The sequence below is a fragment of the Periplaneta americana genome, chromosome 8 (assembly GCF_040183065.1).
Source record: "Periplaneta americana isolate PAMFEO1 chromosome 8, P.americana_PAMFEO1_priV1, whole genome shotgun sequence".
NCBI classification, from domain to species: Eukaryota; Metazoa; Arthropoda; class Insecta; order Blattodea; family Blattidae; genus Periplaneta; species Periplaneta americana.
The window spans coordinates 116048815-116066076 of record NC_091124.1 but is presented as its reverse complement, the minus strand read 5'-3'; the positions used below and the strand labels follow the sequence as shown (position 1 = coordinate 116066076).

The window sequence follows — 17262 nt, the reverse complement described above, 5'->3', positions numbered from 1 at the left end:
CCAAGAACAGATATGTGCGTGCGGTTTTGTGGAGCTTCTGAGTTGGCTTTAAGAGGTCACGAAGACGGAAACTCATCTTGAAACGCTAGTATTTTTCTTGGCCTCGTCAATTTCAGTTCTGAATTAGACGCACTCTTAAGGAACATTTGGAGAGAGGAACAGTGTTTGAAAGCACATCAAACACTATACAGCACGAAATCCTTGAAGCCATTTTGGATGTATGCCATGATGAGATTTCAAAGAAATAAAGAAAGCTGCTGACTTTTTAGCAGTTAAGGCTGATGAGACGACAGACGTATCGAATGCTTGTGAACGTGTGAACTGTGTTATAAAACGCAATATAGCGAAAACTATATTATTTACGGTGTGCTGCAATAGAAATTGAACACTTTACTTTGCTATTACTGGACCTACATAGCAAACTGATTAACTGCAATTTCTTGACTAACAAAATTATGTAAATCCTACCTATATAACATACAGTATATTAATAGTTAGTCGTAGTTAGTACCAATAATAATAATAATGATAAATATTTGTGCACCACCAGGATTATTTATCACCACACGCCACTGACTGTATCACAATATGTGGCAGTGGCACAATGTCCATCACTATGTGCAGAGGTGCACTCATTACGACTAAATGGCCAGAGACAGACAGAACAAGGTGCCATCTTGAATCACGAAGTGTCTACTTATGCTTATATATATATATATATATATATATATATATATATATGTACTTCGGTACATCATAGTAACATGATTCAAGATGGCGCCTTGTTCCATCATACCCTGGCCACTTAGTCACTCGTAATGAGTGCACCTCTGTACATAGTGATGGACATTGTGCCACTGCCACATATTGTGACACAGTGCATGAGGGTAGGCCACCAAAGGGGAACAGAGAGGTAACTTAAACTGAGAAAGATTCAATCCGGCATCAAAATCCGAATCCGGTGTGACTTAGTGGATAAAGCATCTGCACATAGAGCTGAAAACCTGGGTTCGAATCCCAGTCTCGGAGAGAATTTTTCTCTGTTCTACCCACTTTTCATCATTACTGAATTGTACCGGGACAAGAAAATTTTTAGAAAAATCATGGAACGCAGCTGTTTCGAAACTTAGAATAAGAACATCAAACTTGTATACGAATCCCCTGTTGTGAGATATTAAAGTGTTAGTGCTAGTCTTTCATGAACAGGTATTGCTTCTCGCCAGTCTTTCTCTTTCTTGCATAGTAGACTAACATTTTAAAGTTTGTTGCTGAAATTCGACAGAAGCCCTAAAACTATTCCATTAAATTTAACGAAAATCTTCAAACAAGTCAATGCCTCTATTCTATACCGATTGCGACTTTCATATACAGCAGAACCCCGATTATCCATCACTCTATTAACCGAATGACGGATTATCTGTCTATTTCTCACTCTTCTTCTTCTTCTTATTTTTTTTTTGATTCAGAAATAATATAACTTATAAGAAGTACTGTTTTGTACATTATATTAACAGGCCCTACGTATTTTTTCTAGAGTGTTATTACAAGTCTTTATTGTTATACAGTATTGTCTACTGTTCGACAAAGTTTTGGGAAAGAGAAACTGTGGTTCATCTCACATCAGAATATGGGACTAGAGTTACAACTGTGCATTTAATAAAAAAAACAAGGATAAAGCGTGAAAAAGTATGTAAATCTACAACATGAGACCTCCATTATTCCTATCTTTCCTGAGACAGTCATTGCAAGGGATTTCCTTGCCCCTTAAAAACTCATCGTTTACAACTAGACTTAAATGAGTGAACTTCTGATTCACTATCCAGCGAGTTGAATACAAGATCATAGAGGAAATTACAAAATCTTCCTTCCATGGTACGGATTATCCGATTTTTTCGATTAACCATTCAGTCCATCCCTTTCATTAGCACGATAATAGAGGTTCTACTGTAGTGGCATCTGTCGCCACCGGCTTTTATTTTCCAAGTTTATTTTCGTTAGACTCCTATAACAACTGCTACACTTGCTATAATAAAATCTATAAATCTTCGTCTGCCATTATTGGGGACTATCAGCGAACGCGAATGTTCTTTGACCATTTCCTGGCTATTTGTATGTTGCTCCAAAGAGCAAGGTTTGCTTTGTTATTCACTCGTTATGTGTTTACACACCTTTACAGTTTAAATTTTCGTTTTCCTTCACCAATCTCAGCATATTTTCTTGGTTTTTAACAGCTTGCATAAAATTTTAAGAGAAAACTACCATAACCCTCGTCAAGATTTATAGGGTGTTGTAAGGAGAGGGAGAATGCCACTGCATTGTGCTTCAATCACCTCTATCTCCATCCCTTTCTTGAAAGTTTGTGCAACCCAGACAATGTGTTTTTTGTTGCTGGAGAGGAAAAATCACCCTCCTCAATTGGTGATTGTCCTTGACAGATTGCAGAGGGGTACGCATAATTTTGTCAAGGAGGGGGTTATTACTAAAATTGTTTACAATTTACATAATCAGTATTTAAAATTTTGTGTACTATTATTATTATTATTATTATTATTATTATTATTATTATTATTATTATTATTATCAGCTCAGTTTTCACCAGTTGGATGTGAAACTAGTTCCTGGAAGAACATTTGCGACATTATCATGCTGCGGCTGCGAAGAAACATTTGCCAATGTGAAATTTTCACGAACTTCGTGAAAATCGCCATACGATAAATGTAAAATTGAGCTTTGCAAATGTTTTGACATATCAAACACCTTGAACAACAATGTGAAGTTTATATTAATAATATGAACTGTCAACTGCACAAAACATCAAACAAACGTTTTACAATAAAGTCAGAATTCTAACTAACGAATGGGTGAATACCGCTCTTAAAAAAGTTTAAAATCGACAATGCACAATATTTAATAACATCTGCACTGCAGAACTGTCAAAACAACCTTTTCTATATGTTTCGTCAAGTTAAATTTTATATTGTGTCAGCTTCATTTTTTACTAGGCAGTAGGTCTCTCTATAATAAAGACAGCACTGTTATAATTTGAATGTACTGCAGCACCAAGCACAGGGATTATATCGAAGGACAGGTAGGGGACCATGCCTTATGTCGATGTAGATATTGTTACTCTGACAGTGAAAAATTAGAGAAGAGGAAGAGTTTACAACTTTATAATAAATTGAGCCAATAAGTTTTAAGGTGGTGTTATTCACCTTTGAACAGTTCTATATTATGAGCTGCATGTATTAGTTTCCAGTTTTTTCTATTGGTAGCCTATTTCTCTAAGCTGAAAGAATCAGTCTATCTTTTCTGAAATATCAATATTCATTATCTAGCCACAGTTATGATGCATAATCAAAATTTTACAAGCGAACCAAAACAAATTTCTTTACTCCATATTAACACATGCATTTTTTGTAAAATGTAATGACATAGTTTCTTTTAAGGTCCATACTTAAAACCATAAAATCAACTGATTCTGGACTAAGAATTTGTTCACATAATAATACATTAAGGCCAGGCCATCGAATTTGTAATCTGGGATGCTGACACCAAAATGAATTATAGATAGATCTCAGTATACATGATAAGATACATTCTGCAAAATCGCCGTATAAACAAGTAAAATGGGTGTAATTTCATATGCATAATATTCTCACATATTCACTAAATGTAGCTTAAAATAATAGGGATATATAGTATTTATATTAGAAATAGTCAATACAGTAGAATCCCTCTTAACGGGCATCAAAGGGACCAGGCTAGTTCTGGATACGAGCTTTTGCCGGATAATTGGATGAATACCGGTATATACAAAAAAAAAAGTTCGTATTTCATGGTGCCAAATGTTGAAACTGCATGTGAAGCTTATTTCTCACTCGCACATAATCAAATAAACATAAAAATTGTGTGGATTTCACACAACACAAATAATACACTAATCCTAGGTTTCAATATTTACCTGTAAATGAAAGTCTGTGCGAACTTCGTAATTTTAAGTACGTTATTTTACGACGTTTTATCAACATCTTAGGTTATTTAGCATCTGAATAAGATGGTGATAATGCCGGTGAAATGATTATGGAGTACAGCACCAAAAGTTACTCAGCATTTGCTCATATTGGGTTGAGGGGAAAACCCCAGAAAAAACCTCAACCAGGTAACTTGCCCCAACTGGGAATCGAACCCGGGCCATCTAGTTTCGCGGCCAGATGCACTAACCATTACTCCACAGGTGTGGCCCGAACTTCGTAATGTGGCAACACTGATGGCACGAACAAAACTAATTGAACATAAAAACTGTGTGGATTTTCTTTACTAAAACACACTACACAACACAAATAATACACTAATTTTAGGTTAGTATATTCACTGAAAACGAAAGCTCATTTGAACTTTCTAATGTGGCAATTCTAACGGCCCAAACATAACTAAACATAAAAACTGCGTGCATTTTCTTTATTAAAACCCATCACTCAACACAAATAATACACAAATTTTAGGTTCGAATATTCACTGAAAATGAAAGTTTGTGCGAACCTCTTAATGTGTCAAAACTGTCAGCCCAGATTGTGGCAATCTGGCACATTTAAACTTTTTTTTTTGTCCAGCCAAAAGTGCCGTTGTTTTGATACTTCTAGTTATTTGGGTGCTGGTTACAAGGGATTTTATTATATTATCTTTCTGAAACTTAATTTTAATGTAGAAATTCAAAATAATAAACTGAAAAGCTGAAACTCAAAGTAGTACACTAAAATTTATTTTTGAAAGTTCCAGTTCACATTTTACATAATGTTCTGGCTCATCTACATCAGACGATTCTGCTGATGTTGGAGTCAGCCCACTTTCTCTTATGGATTTCTAATGTGCCATATTAGTTGCAGTTGAAGAGTTTCTACCAAAAGCTTAGCGTTCGTTTGAAGTGTCGAGCTGTTTTGTAAAAAATGTCTAATTGTAGACTGTGTCATTTTCTTCACCATCCAACTACACAGATATTTGTAACATTTCAGAACATGTTCCACTTCAGCACTTCTCATCATCTCAGGCTCGTGGTCTTCAAAAACTGTCAATGGAGCTTCAGTCATACAAGAAACTTTGGCCATATTGTCTTGTCATAATCTTTCTTGCAGGATGCACTTCGACTTCTGTTTCTTCCTTCTTATTGTCCTCAGTGAGAGCAATCAGATCCTCATTGCTCAAATCATCGGAATGAGAGTTCAGAACCTCACATACATTCTCTACATCAACATCAGTGAAACCAATGACTCGTGCCATGTCCACTACCTCTTTTGTTGCACTAGTGACATCACTGTCCACTTCATCTTCTGGAATCAATACAGCATCATGCCACAGTTTCCTTCATACATTTAGGAGTGACTCATTCCATATTTCTCCAATCACATCAATTGCCATCCAAATGTTAAACTGTAGCTCGAATCATATTGTCCAATGAGTTTGGACGCAGATAGTAGGCCTTAAATGTGGCAATAACTCTCTGATCCATGGCTGCAGGATGGAAGTGGCGTTAGAAGGCAGGAACAGAACTTCGATATTTTCATTCGAGTCCATAATGGAAGAGTCATTTCATGAAAAGTGAAACCAATAAAGATAAAAATTTATTTTCAAAATCAATGCTTATTAAAGGTAAATTTTATGTAAAATAGAGTAATGTTTTCTATACTGTACAAAATACACGTGGCAACACTGTAATATCTCTATAAATATTAATCCTTTGGAAGGAAGCTTCTATTGGAAATAAAGATTCTCGAGTAGCAGTATTTGAATAAGAAGTTTAAACGTAAATTATCAGTCAATTGTGATGCAAATGTTTCGTACACAAGCTTTAGTATATTTATTACTAATATATACACCACTGTCTGTAAAAAGTGCAATACCATGAAGGAACTCAGATAGGCATGTAAAAATTATACTAAATATAACGCAGGGTATGACAAGCAATCATTTTGCATCCCTGAACCCAGCAGTGCCCTCCTAGGTGCATAAATAAGAGGGCTGTTGTGCAGCCAGACAGCAGTGTATTAGAGTCATCAGGCAGTAAACCTTTTAAGAGTCACTATGCCTCGTCGTGGTAAAAGGGCGCAGTATGAACAAACAACAGAATTTGAACGGGGATGAATGATTGGCTTGGGTGAAGGTGGATTTTCGTATCGCGATATTGCTGCTCATGGGGACATCATGCCACTACAGTGATGCAAGTGCGGAAGCAGTGGACCAAAGAAAATCGACACATCGAAAATCCGGCATTGGATTATGATTTGTGATGACACCACGGGATGACAGACATATCGTCAGCATGACAGTGATGGATCGTTCAGCTTCATCACAAGTGTTAGCACAACGGTGGAGCCAGGGGTAAATCTAGCTACTTGGCGCCTCTAGACAGAGAAAAATATTTCCGCCCCTTATTTCGCCCTGTATCTGTCATTTGGATCAACTGAAATAATTGATTCCACGTTATTATTACTGTTTCTAATATTGGAAACGCTTGGCTCAGATAAACCACACACTCCACTATTCTCGGTACTGTGCATCACATTATTACACTCTGAGGTATCTGAACTCGAACTGGAACAAGCTGGCTGTATTTGTTTTTTAAATAGCACATCTATTTTTGCACTTTTTCTTACAATTTCCCCTTTTTTTATTGCCGTGTCTTTCGCGAGTTTCCAGTATTGTTGTTTAATCAACTGTCCAAAGACAGGTCTGGACTCTACGAGTGACACCATCAAGGCATCACTCATAAGGCAATTAGGCCAGGAAATAATTAGATGGGGTGACCAGTTCCTTTCCCCCTCCATTGCATACATCACTGACTTGCTACATATTACACTAATCAGATTTCAGATACAGTTCTTCCTCTGACACATATCTTCAAGCAAGATGTACTGTCTGATAATAGATTTACATATCAGCCAGAACCTCAATCAGAGGTGGTTCCGGTATTGAGAACAACTCAGCTTTTTCCGACTGTCACTCATTATAATGAATATTAAAATATAAATCACCTAGGTACAAAACAACTGCACTCTTTACTGTTTCAAATTAAACTGAACTGAAAAGCATCCGACTGCTACAATGGCTGGCAGTATTTTCTTTGAATAAATTTCAGTCTGAATGGGCATTATGGAGTGTTGAGTATTATGACAGAGTTAGTGGCGTCTCTCAACACAAAGCTTATGATTGCGAGCAACGAGATTTGCCTTCCTAACGTATCGTAATATAATACCAGTAAGTTCTTTAATGTTATCACGTGAGACTCTCACAGGGAGAGGGCATAACATTGAAAAAAGTGCAATGATAGCATTGTGACCTATTATTGAAAAACTGCCCTTTTCCGATGGCAGACCGTTGATTAAATTTAAACAAATTGTTGCCTATGGTATTCATATCCTTTTCATTGTGCGTTTAAGTTCATGTACTCTTTTAAAGAGTTATGAATAAAATGTAAAAAATATAAAAGCATTAACAATAATAGCTTAAAAGCCGCCCCCTCAAATCTGCTGCCCTAGGCAGCTGCCTAGTCTGCCTAGGCCTAAATACGCCCCTGCGTGGAGCACTGTAACAGGTGTAGGCCATTCCCCAGGAAGAGATCCAAAGCCTCTTTGATTCATGCCATGATGTATAGCAGCTCTGATTGCAGCTCGTGGAGGCTTCACAAAATACTGATGTACTCATGTGTATTGGTCTGAAACGTTAATCATTTGTTTACGTCAATATGAATCATATGTAAAATACATTTGATTCAGTTCTCATGATTCCTTCATGGTGTTGCAATTTTCAGACAGTAAAAAAAACAAACACGCGCACACACACACACACACACACACACACACACACACACACACACACACACACACACACACACACACACACACACACACACACACACACACACACAGTATTAGAAATTAAAACAACTGAGCAGCTGTACACAATTATTACTAGTAGGTTTACTCAGTAACAGATACATGAATAATTTTAAATATCAGCCCATCTATCAAAAGTGGAACTATAATTTTAAAATTTAAAATTAATAAATAAAAGTGGTCCTATTCCATCATGTGTTTTTAAGAATTGCAGACACTTAACAGAAAAGGTGTTAGTTATCATTAGTTCTTCAAGGAAATTATTCTCCAGGTCACTGAAATTACAAACTTCTGAATGTAATTTATAACATAACCCTAAAATATGAAAATAATATTTATATGAAATTTAATATATCTGTATGAAATGCATCCAGATTTGAACTATGTAAAATAGCATAATCAACTCGTTCTGCCAATTTATCTATAGTATAAAGGCTAAGAATTTGATATGTATGCATAAGAGACATATTCCAAATTTGAACCTTTGTAATAATTTCCATCAATACCTTTAAACAAATCCAGAATGTTACGAAATGTATCACCAGAAAAGGGAGTCTTGTTGACAAATAATTGGTGCAAGGGACTATTAATTGATTTATATTGTAATCTATCATCAGAGACTTTGCTGTTTACAGCATTAATGGGTAATTCTGAAGTAGATGGTGAGGTATCCTGCAACAATCTATCATTCACTTTACATGCTGAAGACGAATTTTGAAGTGATGACTTATCCAACAGAATATCTGAAACAAGGGAAGAATCTTGTTTTGTTTCAGAACAAGTTTGTTTAACCACAGACGAATTTATGTTAAGAATTTCTAACATTTGTTCAATCACTAAATAATTTTCCGACACAACCTGGGCATAGTAATCTGGTATTATAGTGACCAATGCATGCTTTAATATGATACATTTGCTTTAACGATAGTTTCTTATTATCTTGATTAATTTTTCTTACCCTTGATAATAATTCAGATATATTATTAAGAAAGGGATCAATTTTGAAACATGGGTGGTGTGTGTGTGTCTATATATATATATATATATATATATATATTCGAAAAACACTTCATCTATCCTTTCAGATGTACAAGAATGTTCTTCTATAAGTTGGAACAATTGTTCCATTCAAGTCCGATGGTAATGAATCAAATGGGTTTCTAAACAAAATTTTCCATATAAGCTCTTCTTTTCGTAATACACATAAGGTTGCAGGAGGCTTATTGAAAAATAGAGAAATCACAAAATATTAAAAAATTAACATTTCAACAAAATAACTAAAATGCTCTTTCAATTAATATCACTCAATAAAAGAATTGTATTCCAATGGATACCATCCCATTGTGGAATCCTGGGAAACGAGAATGTGGATGCATTAGCAAAGAAAGGTAGCACTGCTACTTACAGACCTGTTACTAAATCTACGTATTACTCTGTGAAAAGATTTATTAAATCTATATACTTAGACTTCAACAAACAAAATTTGATAACACAATCACAAGGGAAAAAATGGAACTCTCTGCATCATAATCCACAGTTAATTCCCGATTTACCACGAAAATCGTTATAGTGGAGCGCTCTGCTCTGTTTAGGCTGTGTCTGACAACGCTGATCTATATGAACCATTACAGCATACAGACTTCCAATGTAGCTTCATTCCAGCCTGGCAGAATCCTGTATACAATCACCAATCTCTAACCATTGGTTGAATATGTTGTTACCAAGCCATATCAAAGCCCCTTTCAATCTGAGCTGATGGCTCCAACCGTTCTGAACTCCCCACTCGCCCAGCCTCCACCATCCAGTTGGGCGCGAAAGGCGATCGACACATGCACATAGAAACAAGGAAACATCAGAATCTGCTACATCGAAAGTCCTTTTCTGAACACACATATTCAAAGATCATAAAGAAAAACCAGTGATACATATGACTACATTCTGCCGAATTACAAAAGAAACCACTCAAACATACCGTTACAATAGGTAAAGTCTAAATGTAGTTTTTTTCTGAGAGAAACACTATGACATGATTTACTTCTTTACAAAAGCACAGTATGATGAAGTGACTACATTAATTAGCATTGCAGCAAGGAGTAAAAATAATTTTTCTAGCAATGTTGTCTTTATATCGTCTCCTCCTTCCTTTACATTTGATCACTGTAAGGGATCAATTGGCATGGGTAAAACTCCAGTAGATAGACAGAAGAAGAGGAGACAATGCTTGGAAGAAAATCCTGAGAAGTACAGTATAAGAAACGTGAAGAAAAGGACAGACTCTGGAAAAGATACCAGTAAACCAAGAAAATCTGTAAAGAATTATGTGAAACGCGAAGTTGCTGTTTTAAGAGAAAAGGAAAAGCTACGAAAGAGAGCCTATCAAAATAGATTAAAGCAAAAAATTCTACAATCACAGTTTAGTATATACAATTGCGAAGCTCAATACTTACTAAATATGCAAACATAGACAGTTGAAATATGCATCCATAGATAGTTGCTAGCCACCAGGATCGCTACTATTGCCTCATCACAGACTCTTTCCCTAGCAGATGATAAAATGAATTGTACTTTTGATATCGTGTTCTTTTAAAAAATTAACACCTTCCTTCCACTATTGAAATACGAAATACATAAAGTTTATATATTATTTTCATAAAGTATATATTATATTCATAAACTCACCTTCCTGGATCTTTCAGAAGGCTAACTCTGACCTCTTTTTCTTAGAATTTATAGTGCAACAAACGTCTCCTTGTCCCATATTATTACTCAAATTATTGTATTTTAGCCATTTACAGTTATTACAACCGATAACGAACATTTCACAGTTTACACAACTTTTCACAACAATGCGACACAGTCAATCCTTTTCGATCTAAACCAGATAATTCAATACTCAATTGTAGTATTAAAATACAGACAAATTGAATGTGCGAAGTATCATACATGACATTATGCTTAATTATAATGTATAATTGCGAATTTAGGAATATAAGATATAGTAAACATAACCTATAATATTTCCATATGAATGGCAGGGCATTGGAGACCAGTAAAATTAGACAGAAAGGGGCAACTGGGACAGTAAACATAACCTATAATTTCAACTTATTTAAATATTCGTGCGTTGCAACTGAAAATTATTGAATCGTGCATAAATGAATGTACAATAATTTCGCAATATTTAATCGAAATAAAGGCAGGTAGGTCTATACACATACGAAGAACGTAATTTTCACACCAAAAATAATATTACACCTTAACTCGCAAGGAATTATGTCTGAAGTGTCTCTTAATCATTGTTTTAAATTTTATTAATGCAATTACACTACATTTTAGAGAAATATATGTTACTCTTTATACATTCCAATTAATTTATATGGTTGAAATGCCGCCCTTCGTGATCAGGCTAAGCGAGTCACATGGTCTGCCTTACGGCCTGTATTAGATCACGATGCGAGTGACACAGTCTATTGTTCCTAGTACTCACAGCGCTCCAAGCGGCTAGCAACTATCGCGAGAAATGCAAAAAATCAGCCCAAGCTTCGCGACTGTATATACTAGACTGTGCTACAATATTCAATGCTAAATTCCCCTCCATGTGATGGAACTGTTTATGCTAGTTCCCAAAGTAGGGGAAAAGCAGTCAAGGTCACAAAGTCACTTCCTTTGAGCCCTAGAAAGATTTGATGTGTAATAAAACAATTATCCAAAGGAAGAGAGAACAGGAATGGCATGGTGGAGATTAGGTATCTGGAGACTCAAGAATGAAAGAGGGAATGTAGAGAAAGATAAATGTCCTTTATGTGGACTAGCGGAAGACACCTTGAATATAGCGTTGAAGTGTCAGGTAACGAATGACTTGAGAAATGGTTGGGTGTATAAAAAATTTCTACAAATAAACCTATAGTAGCTTATAAAAATGAATGGTCCCCTAAATGCCAGCAATCTGCATAAATTAGAAAAATTTATTTTCAGAGTTAAAATTAGATAGGAAGAGAAAGTCAAAGCTCTAATGGAAATGGAATTATAAATGTTGAGTAGTCGGACACGATAGGAAACTACGAAAAGTAGTCAGTGAAGTTAACAGAATAATTTTTAAGATATTGAGTAGAGAAATGAAAAAGTTAAAGTAAGAGTTTCAAATACAAAGGTTATATTTATTATTAGTAGTACTATTATTGTATTATTATTATTATTATTATTGTAAATAGTTGCTGATACTTGTAGGTTCCATATCTATTATTTTTTGTAATAATCTTGATAGACTATGTTTTATAACCATCCCCAAGAATAGAAATCCAAAGGGTTCAAGTCAGGAGATAGTGCTGGCCATGCCACAGAACCGCATCTCCCAATCCATCACCCAGTGAAGAGCTGATTGGCTGTATCACGTGCCACCAAAGAGAAATGAGCTGGGCAACCATCCTGCTGAAGCCACATTACTACTCGTGTTGCCAGTGGTACATCCTCCAAGAGTTGGTTGAGGATGTTCTTCAGGAAATCAGCATACATGTCACTATTCAGAGCACCTTCAAAGAAATAAGGTTCAATCATTCGGTGTCCGAAGATACCACACCAGACACTGACATTCTACCTATGCTGGTTGTGCACTTCTCTCAGCCAGAGAAGAGTGACTTGAGACCAGTACAGTAGCGACCATTATGGATATTGACATCGCCATTGCTCTTGAATGTCGCTTCATCTCTGCAAAGAATACAGTGATGAAAGTGACGGATTATACCTGACAATTAATTCTATTTTTGGGGAAGATTTAAAAACATTGTTAATTCAGACTGTCCCACAATAAGAGATGACATAAAACAGCGAATCCGGGAGACCTGCCAGTCACTTGACCATGCCGAAGTGTTATGAGTCACTGACAGTGTTAGAAGAAGAGTATGGGGGTGTGCTGCTCAGAATGGCAGGCAGTTTGAACATTTATAAAAATTAATGCAATTGTTCAGTCTTTCAGTAAAATTTTACACTTTCGTCTTTTAACATTTCTTAATATTGATGACATCGTGGTGGCGGCAGCAGCAGCAGCAGCAGCAGTAGCAGTAGCAGTAGCAGTAGCAGTAGTAGTACCGGTATTCTTCAATGTAATACCGTTAGAAAAGCGTCGAAAGGATTGTAAACTGTAAAAACAGGTTTAAATTTAATACGAAGCCTTTACTTTTATGAGTGTCGGTATTCTTCAATGTAATGTTGTTAGAAAGACGTTGAAAAAATAGTAAACTAAAAAATATTTATGATTGAAATCTCCACGGCCTTTTTCTTTTCCAATATCGATAACAATGTTCTTATTAATTTTAATACAAGCAGCAGTTCTCATTACGACTTGCGCCAAAAGGTAAAAGAGACCCGCCATTATCTTTTTCCGTCTCACGCTTAACTCTTTAATGGGGCACCTTGTACAATATTCTTTGTTCTCCACCTGCCTTCCCTTCCTTCCGACATTGCACAAGTCACCTGTTTAGAAACTCTCGCAGAAACTAGAAAACGCACTCTAGCCACACACTCCACCAATGACAACGAAGATAATACGTGTAATATAATTTAAACACAATAATTATCGATACACTAAAACAATAATACAACTAAATAATATTTTTAATTCACACAAAGCACGCGTTAACCAGCCAACTCAGTCATTCCGGGCACTGCATTCACCGCTAGGCAGTGGTATTCACGTGCAGCTTGTAAACATAGACACGGCAACATCGTCCCGTTACCATGGTTACGCATCTCTCGTGATTGGTTGATTTGAATGGTTGTCATGGTAACATGCTAAAGGCGCCATTTGTCAGGTCGGAAGTTGTTTTGGACAGACCATATAGTCTTGAATTGTAACAACACAACACATAAAATAAATATTATGTATTAATATTAATACTGATATTAATTAATTATATTAGCAGGCTTAGGATCTGAGACAACTTAAGAATGAAGTGAAGTTACAGTGATTAATTGTAAACATAGTGCATTGTCACTTTGAATCAAGTGCGCTACACTTACAATTAATCACTGATATGCAGTAATGTGAACCATCTGAAGAAATATTTTGTGTCAATGCAATGTAATTCGATGCAATATAAGATGGAAATTTATTCCTCAAACCACTAATTTTCGCATACATTGCAAAATGATATAACCTTAGGAAGCTATAGATATGTGTATTGAAATAAAAACATAAAAAAAATGACAAAAAGGGAATTGAACCCAAACTTCATGCACTGTCTACACTCGTGTCCAATGTGCTACCGCTTGAGCCACGCCGCCACAAAATTTCTTGCTGCAGCAATAAACAGTTATGCTATAGTCATTTGGCTTGTAATTTTCAATTTTTTTTTTTCTCTTGAACACAGGCCTATAAGGAAAAAAGCTGAGACACGTGTCTCATGGATTTGGCTATACTTTCATCCAAATCTTGACATCAAAGTGAGTCTCCTTGTAAGATATTTCTTAGGTATGATCATTTTACGGGGAGAATATTCCAATCCTCTCTTTTAATACTGAGAACAAAGAGAAGCGACCTACTATTAACCACTTTTATTACGTTTAAACCTATCAAAAAATTTATTTTGTGTACTATTTGCTCAACGAAGAATAATTAAAACTGATATTTTCTATAATACCAATTTCTGAAAAACTGTAGCCTGATGAAACAAAACTAAGGCTGGTTTGAGAACTTCCATATGGTAAGGAATCAGAAAATATGAACAGTTTTCACTGAGAAAAATATGTGTATACCAGTGATGATACTTTGTTCTTTGACATTAAGTTAACAAAAAAGAAATAAACAGGGTTCATTATACTCACTCAGGACGAATGTTACTTGCAGAGAATTGAGCAAAATTCTTCACTTTTTCACGAATTACTTGAATACCACGCTCATCTGATGCATTCAGTTCTAATATCCTGCAACAATATATATAAGGGTAAGCAAGATAGGCCTAGTTCGAACAAAATAATGACGATGATGATGATGATACAGTTAACTGTAAATCACTTTCCTTTTACATTAACTTTAAAACAAACACTGAACAAAGCATACTAGGCCTATATTAGTCTTACAAAATGGAACATGCATGACAATATTCTACAACTCAACATCCACTTATGTCCATTTATCAATCATAAAGATATCAATTCCATATTTCTTGTTGTGAGCACATCAATATTCCAAGAAAGTTGAGTTAACTTATGACTTTACATAGTGCGTAAAGATCCCTCAGTAATACTGAGGGGGTTTTATATACTGTGTTAGAATCATAACTGTTAACATTGAAATGTTCTGTTTCACTCATTCCGCGCATTTTAAATACAAGTCAATGGATGTGTGGAAAACTGAAACTGACGTGGAAATCTGTACGACTCTACAATGTTTATCAAAACAAAATAAACCTATAGTAGGACTACAATCTGGTATATAGTCACGATGCTTGAGTTGTTGAGGGTACTAGGAACAATAAACTGAGCCCGTACTATTTCGCATTGTCTGTGACGAGGCGGTAGTAGCAATCCTAGTGGTTAGCAACTATCTATGGATGCATATTCCCTGCGTAACTATATACTAGATTGTGGTAGTATTTCAGAAATTGTACTTTATGAAGGATGTAATGAAAATACCTACCTCTCTTTATAAATGTCCCCAAAAAGCTGTCTTGCAGCAGCTAATATTGTACTCGTTTTACCAGTTCCTGGTGGGCCGTAAAACAATAGATTTGGCAAGTCGGCACCATTCAGACATTGTCTCATTACTTCCACAACGTCATTCTGTTCTACAACATCATTTACAGTTCGAGGACGACTAAAATATTAGGATACAAATAAAATGTTAGAAATTAGTCTACAGTAGGCCTTGGTGTACTAAAAATAGTCTACAAATTACTGCGATATATTATGTCAAATTTGTTCCTTGGCATTGGAGAATGAACATTTCTTACAAAAGTCAAATTATCAATAATGTGAACAGAAGAATAATGAGCCTGACGTTCAAGTATGCCGTTTCGTACCAGGGAAAAATTTGGTTTCCTTCTCTCTCTCCTCCCTCCTGACCCTTAGTGACAAGTACACCCACTGTTATTGAAAAGGTTACGTAGGATTTGATGAACTGTAGGTCTCGATGGGGACATAGATTAGTGATAGTAGCTGTTACGTCGGTGATAAGGTTAAGAAGAGTTTGATGAGAATACAGGTATAGATTAGTGACAGTATTTCGCGCAAAAGTGACACGAGCGAATGTCAGGCCCACTATGCCTCAGTTCCGAGACATCATTAAAAAAATAAAAAGACTGTGTTACGATTTCATAATAGAAAGGTTTCGTAATTAGCAAGGGACCGTCGGTCTTTTACAAGTTATGTGACAAGGTTAGTGGGTTAGTTGATGAGATATCTAAGTGACGTGAGACCGAGGAAAATGTGAAAAGATTTCAACGATTTAAGATTCTCGCATCACTTGGATATCCCCTCAACTAACCCACTAACCTTTTCGCTTATGTAGTCTACCTTGTAAAAGACAGGCGGTCCCTTGCCAATTACCTACGGTTTAATATCAACTCACTATTTTTCAACCCATGGCGTAAGAGACGGTTTCTTTTTAGATACACCTGATGAACCTGGTTTTTCCTTAGCTTTAGAATATCCCTGACCTCCACTTAGTTTGCCAGTTTTTAAAAAGGCTTGCATTATACGCTATTTCTACAGACTGGACGTTTCCACACACTACAACAAAAAAATTACAGAATCACTCATTATTTTCCCGCGAATTCCTTAACAGAATTGCCAATCCACAATACCATTTTCCACTAAATAACAGGGTTGCCAGATATAAAATGAATCACAACCGTCATACCAACTTATAAAAATTATCGTACTTCAATAATATAGAGAGTGAGCACAAGTGTGCATAGATGATAATTCAATTTTCAGCGCTGAGTTGCGTCACTGTTTTGCTGCATCTGCTACAGTTCAGAACGTGGTATTTGCCGCAATGTGAATCACAGAATTTACAAACGCACTTGTCATTTGCCGTGTGGAAAGCGCTTGTGCTACACACTTTATGATGAAATCCATGGACTGCCAACCTGGCAACAATATGTCTCATCCCTTGATTCGTTCCTGTCCAGCTCCTGTCAGTCATGGCCAAAGATGTTGTAGTTATATATCTAGACACACAATTGGCGCTGATGTCGTGTACAAATTTGAAACCTCTCGCGCAGGTTCGCGCGACGCCATGTCTTGGGAGTAGAAGCACTTTATCAAGCATCAACACATGGAGATTCACGTGTTCATTTGTGTTGTTTACTTTCAATAGTGTGTTGATTTGTGTTGTCTACTTTTAATAGTGCATTAAAGTTAAAGTTAACAGCAAGTT

The 17262-nt window shown here is 36.0% G+C and overlaps 1 protein-coding gene across 3 annotated transcripts in view; it reads right to left on the bottom strand.

The window, feature by feature from the left end:
• The window catches only part of LOC138704976 (replication factor C subunit 4), a 77374-nt gene extending 60403 nt beyond the window's left edge, over positions 1-16971 (bottom strand). For 2 of the 3 annotated variants that reach the window (XR_011333518.1, XM_069833475.1), the window contains exons 1-3: positions 16450-16668; positions 15520-15696; positions 14706-14804 (exon numbers count right to left, since the gene is read on the bottom strand). Coding sequence is in view for 2 of the 3 variants with exons in the window: in XM_069833475.1 (XP_069689576.1) it covers positions 14706-14804; positions 15520-15696; positions 16450-16574 (401 nt within the window). In the remaining variant the exon portion in view is untranslated. Of the gene's footprint in view, positions 1-14705; positions 14805-15519; positions 15697-16449; positions 16669-16762 lie in introns of those variants that run through there. The other variant, XM_069833476.1, reaches the window with a different exon arrangement.
• Positions 16972-17262: the final 291 nt, after the last annotated feature.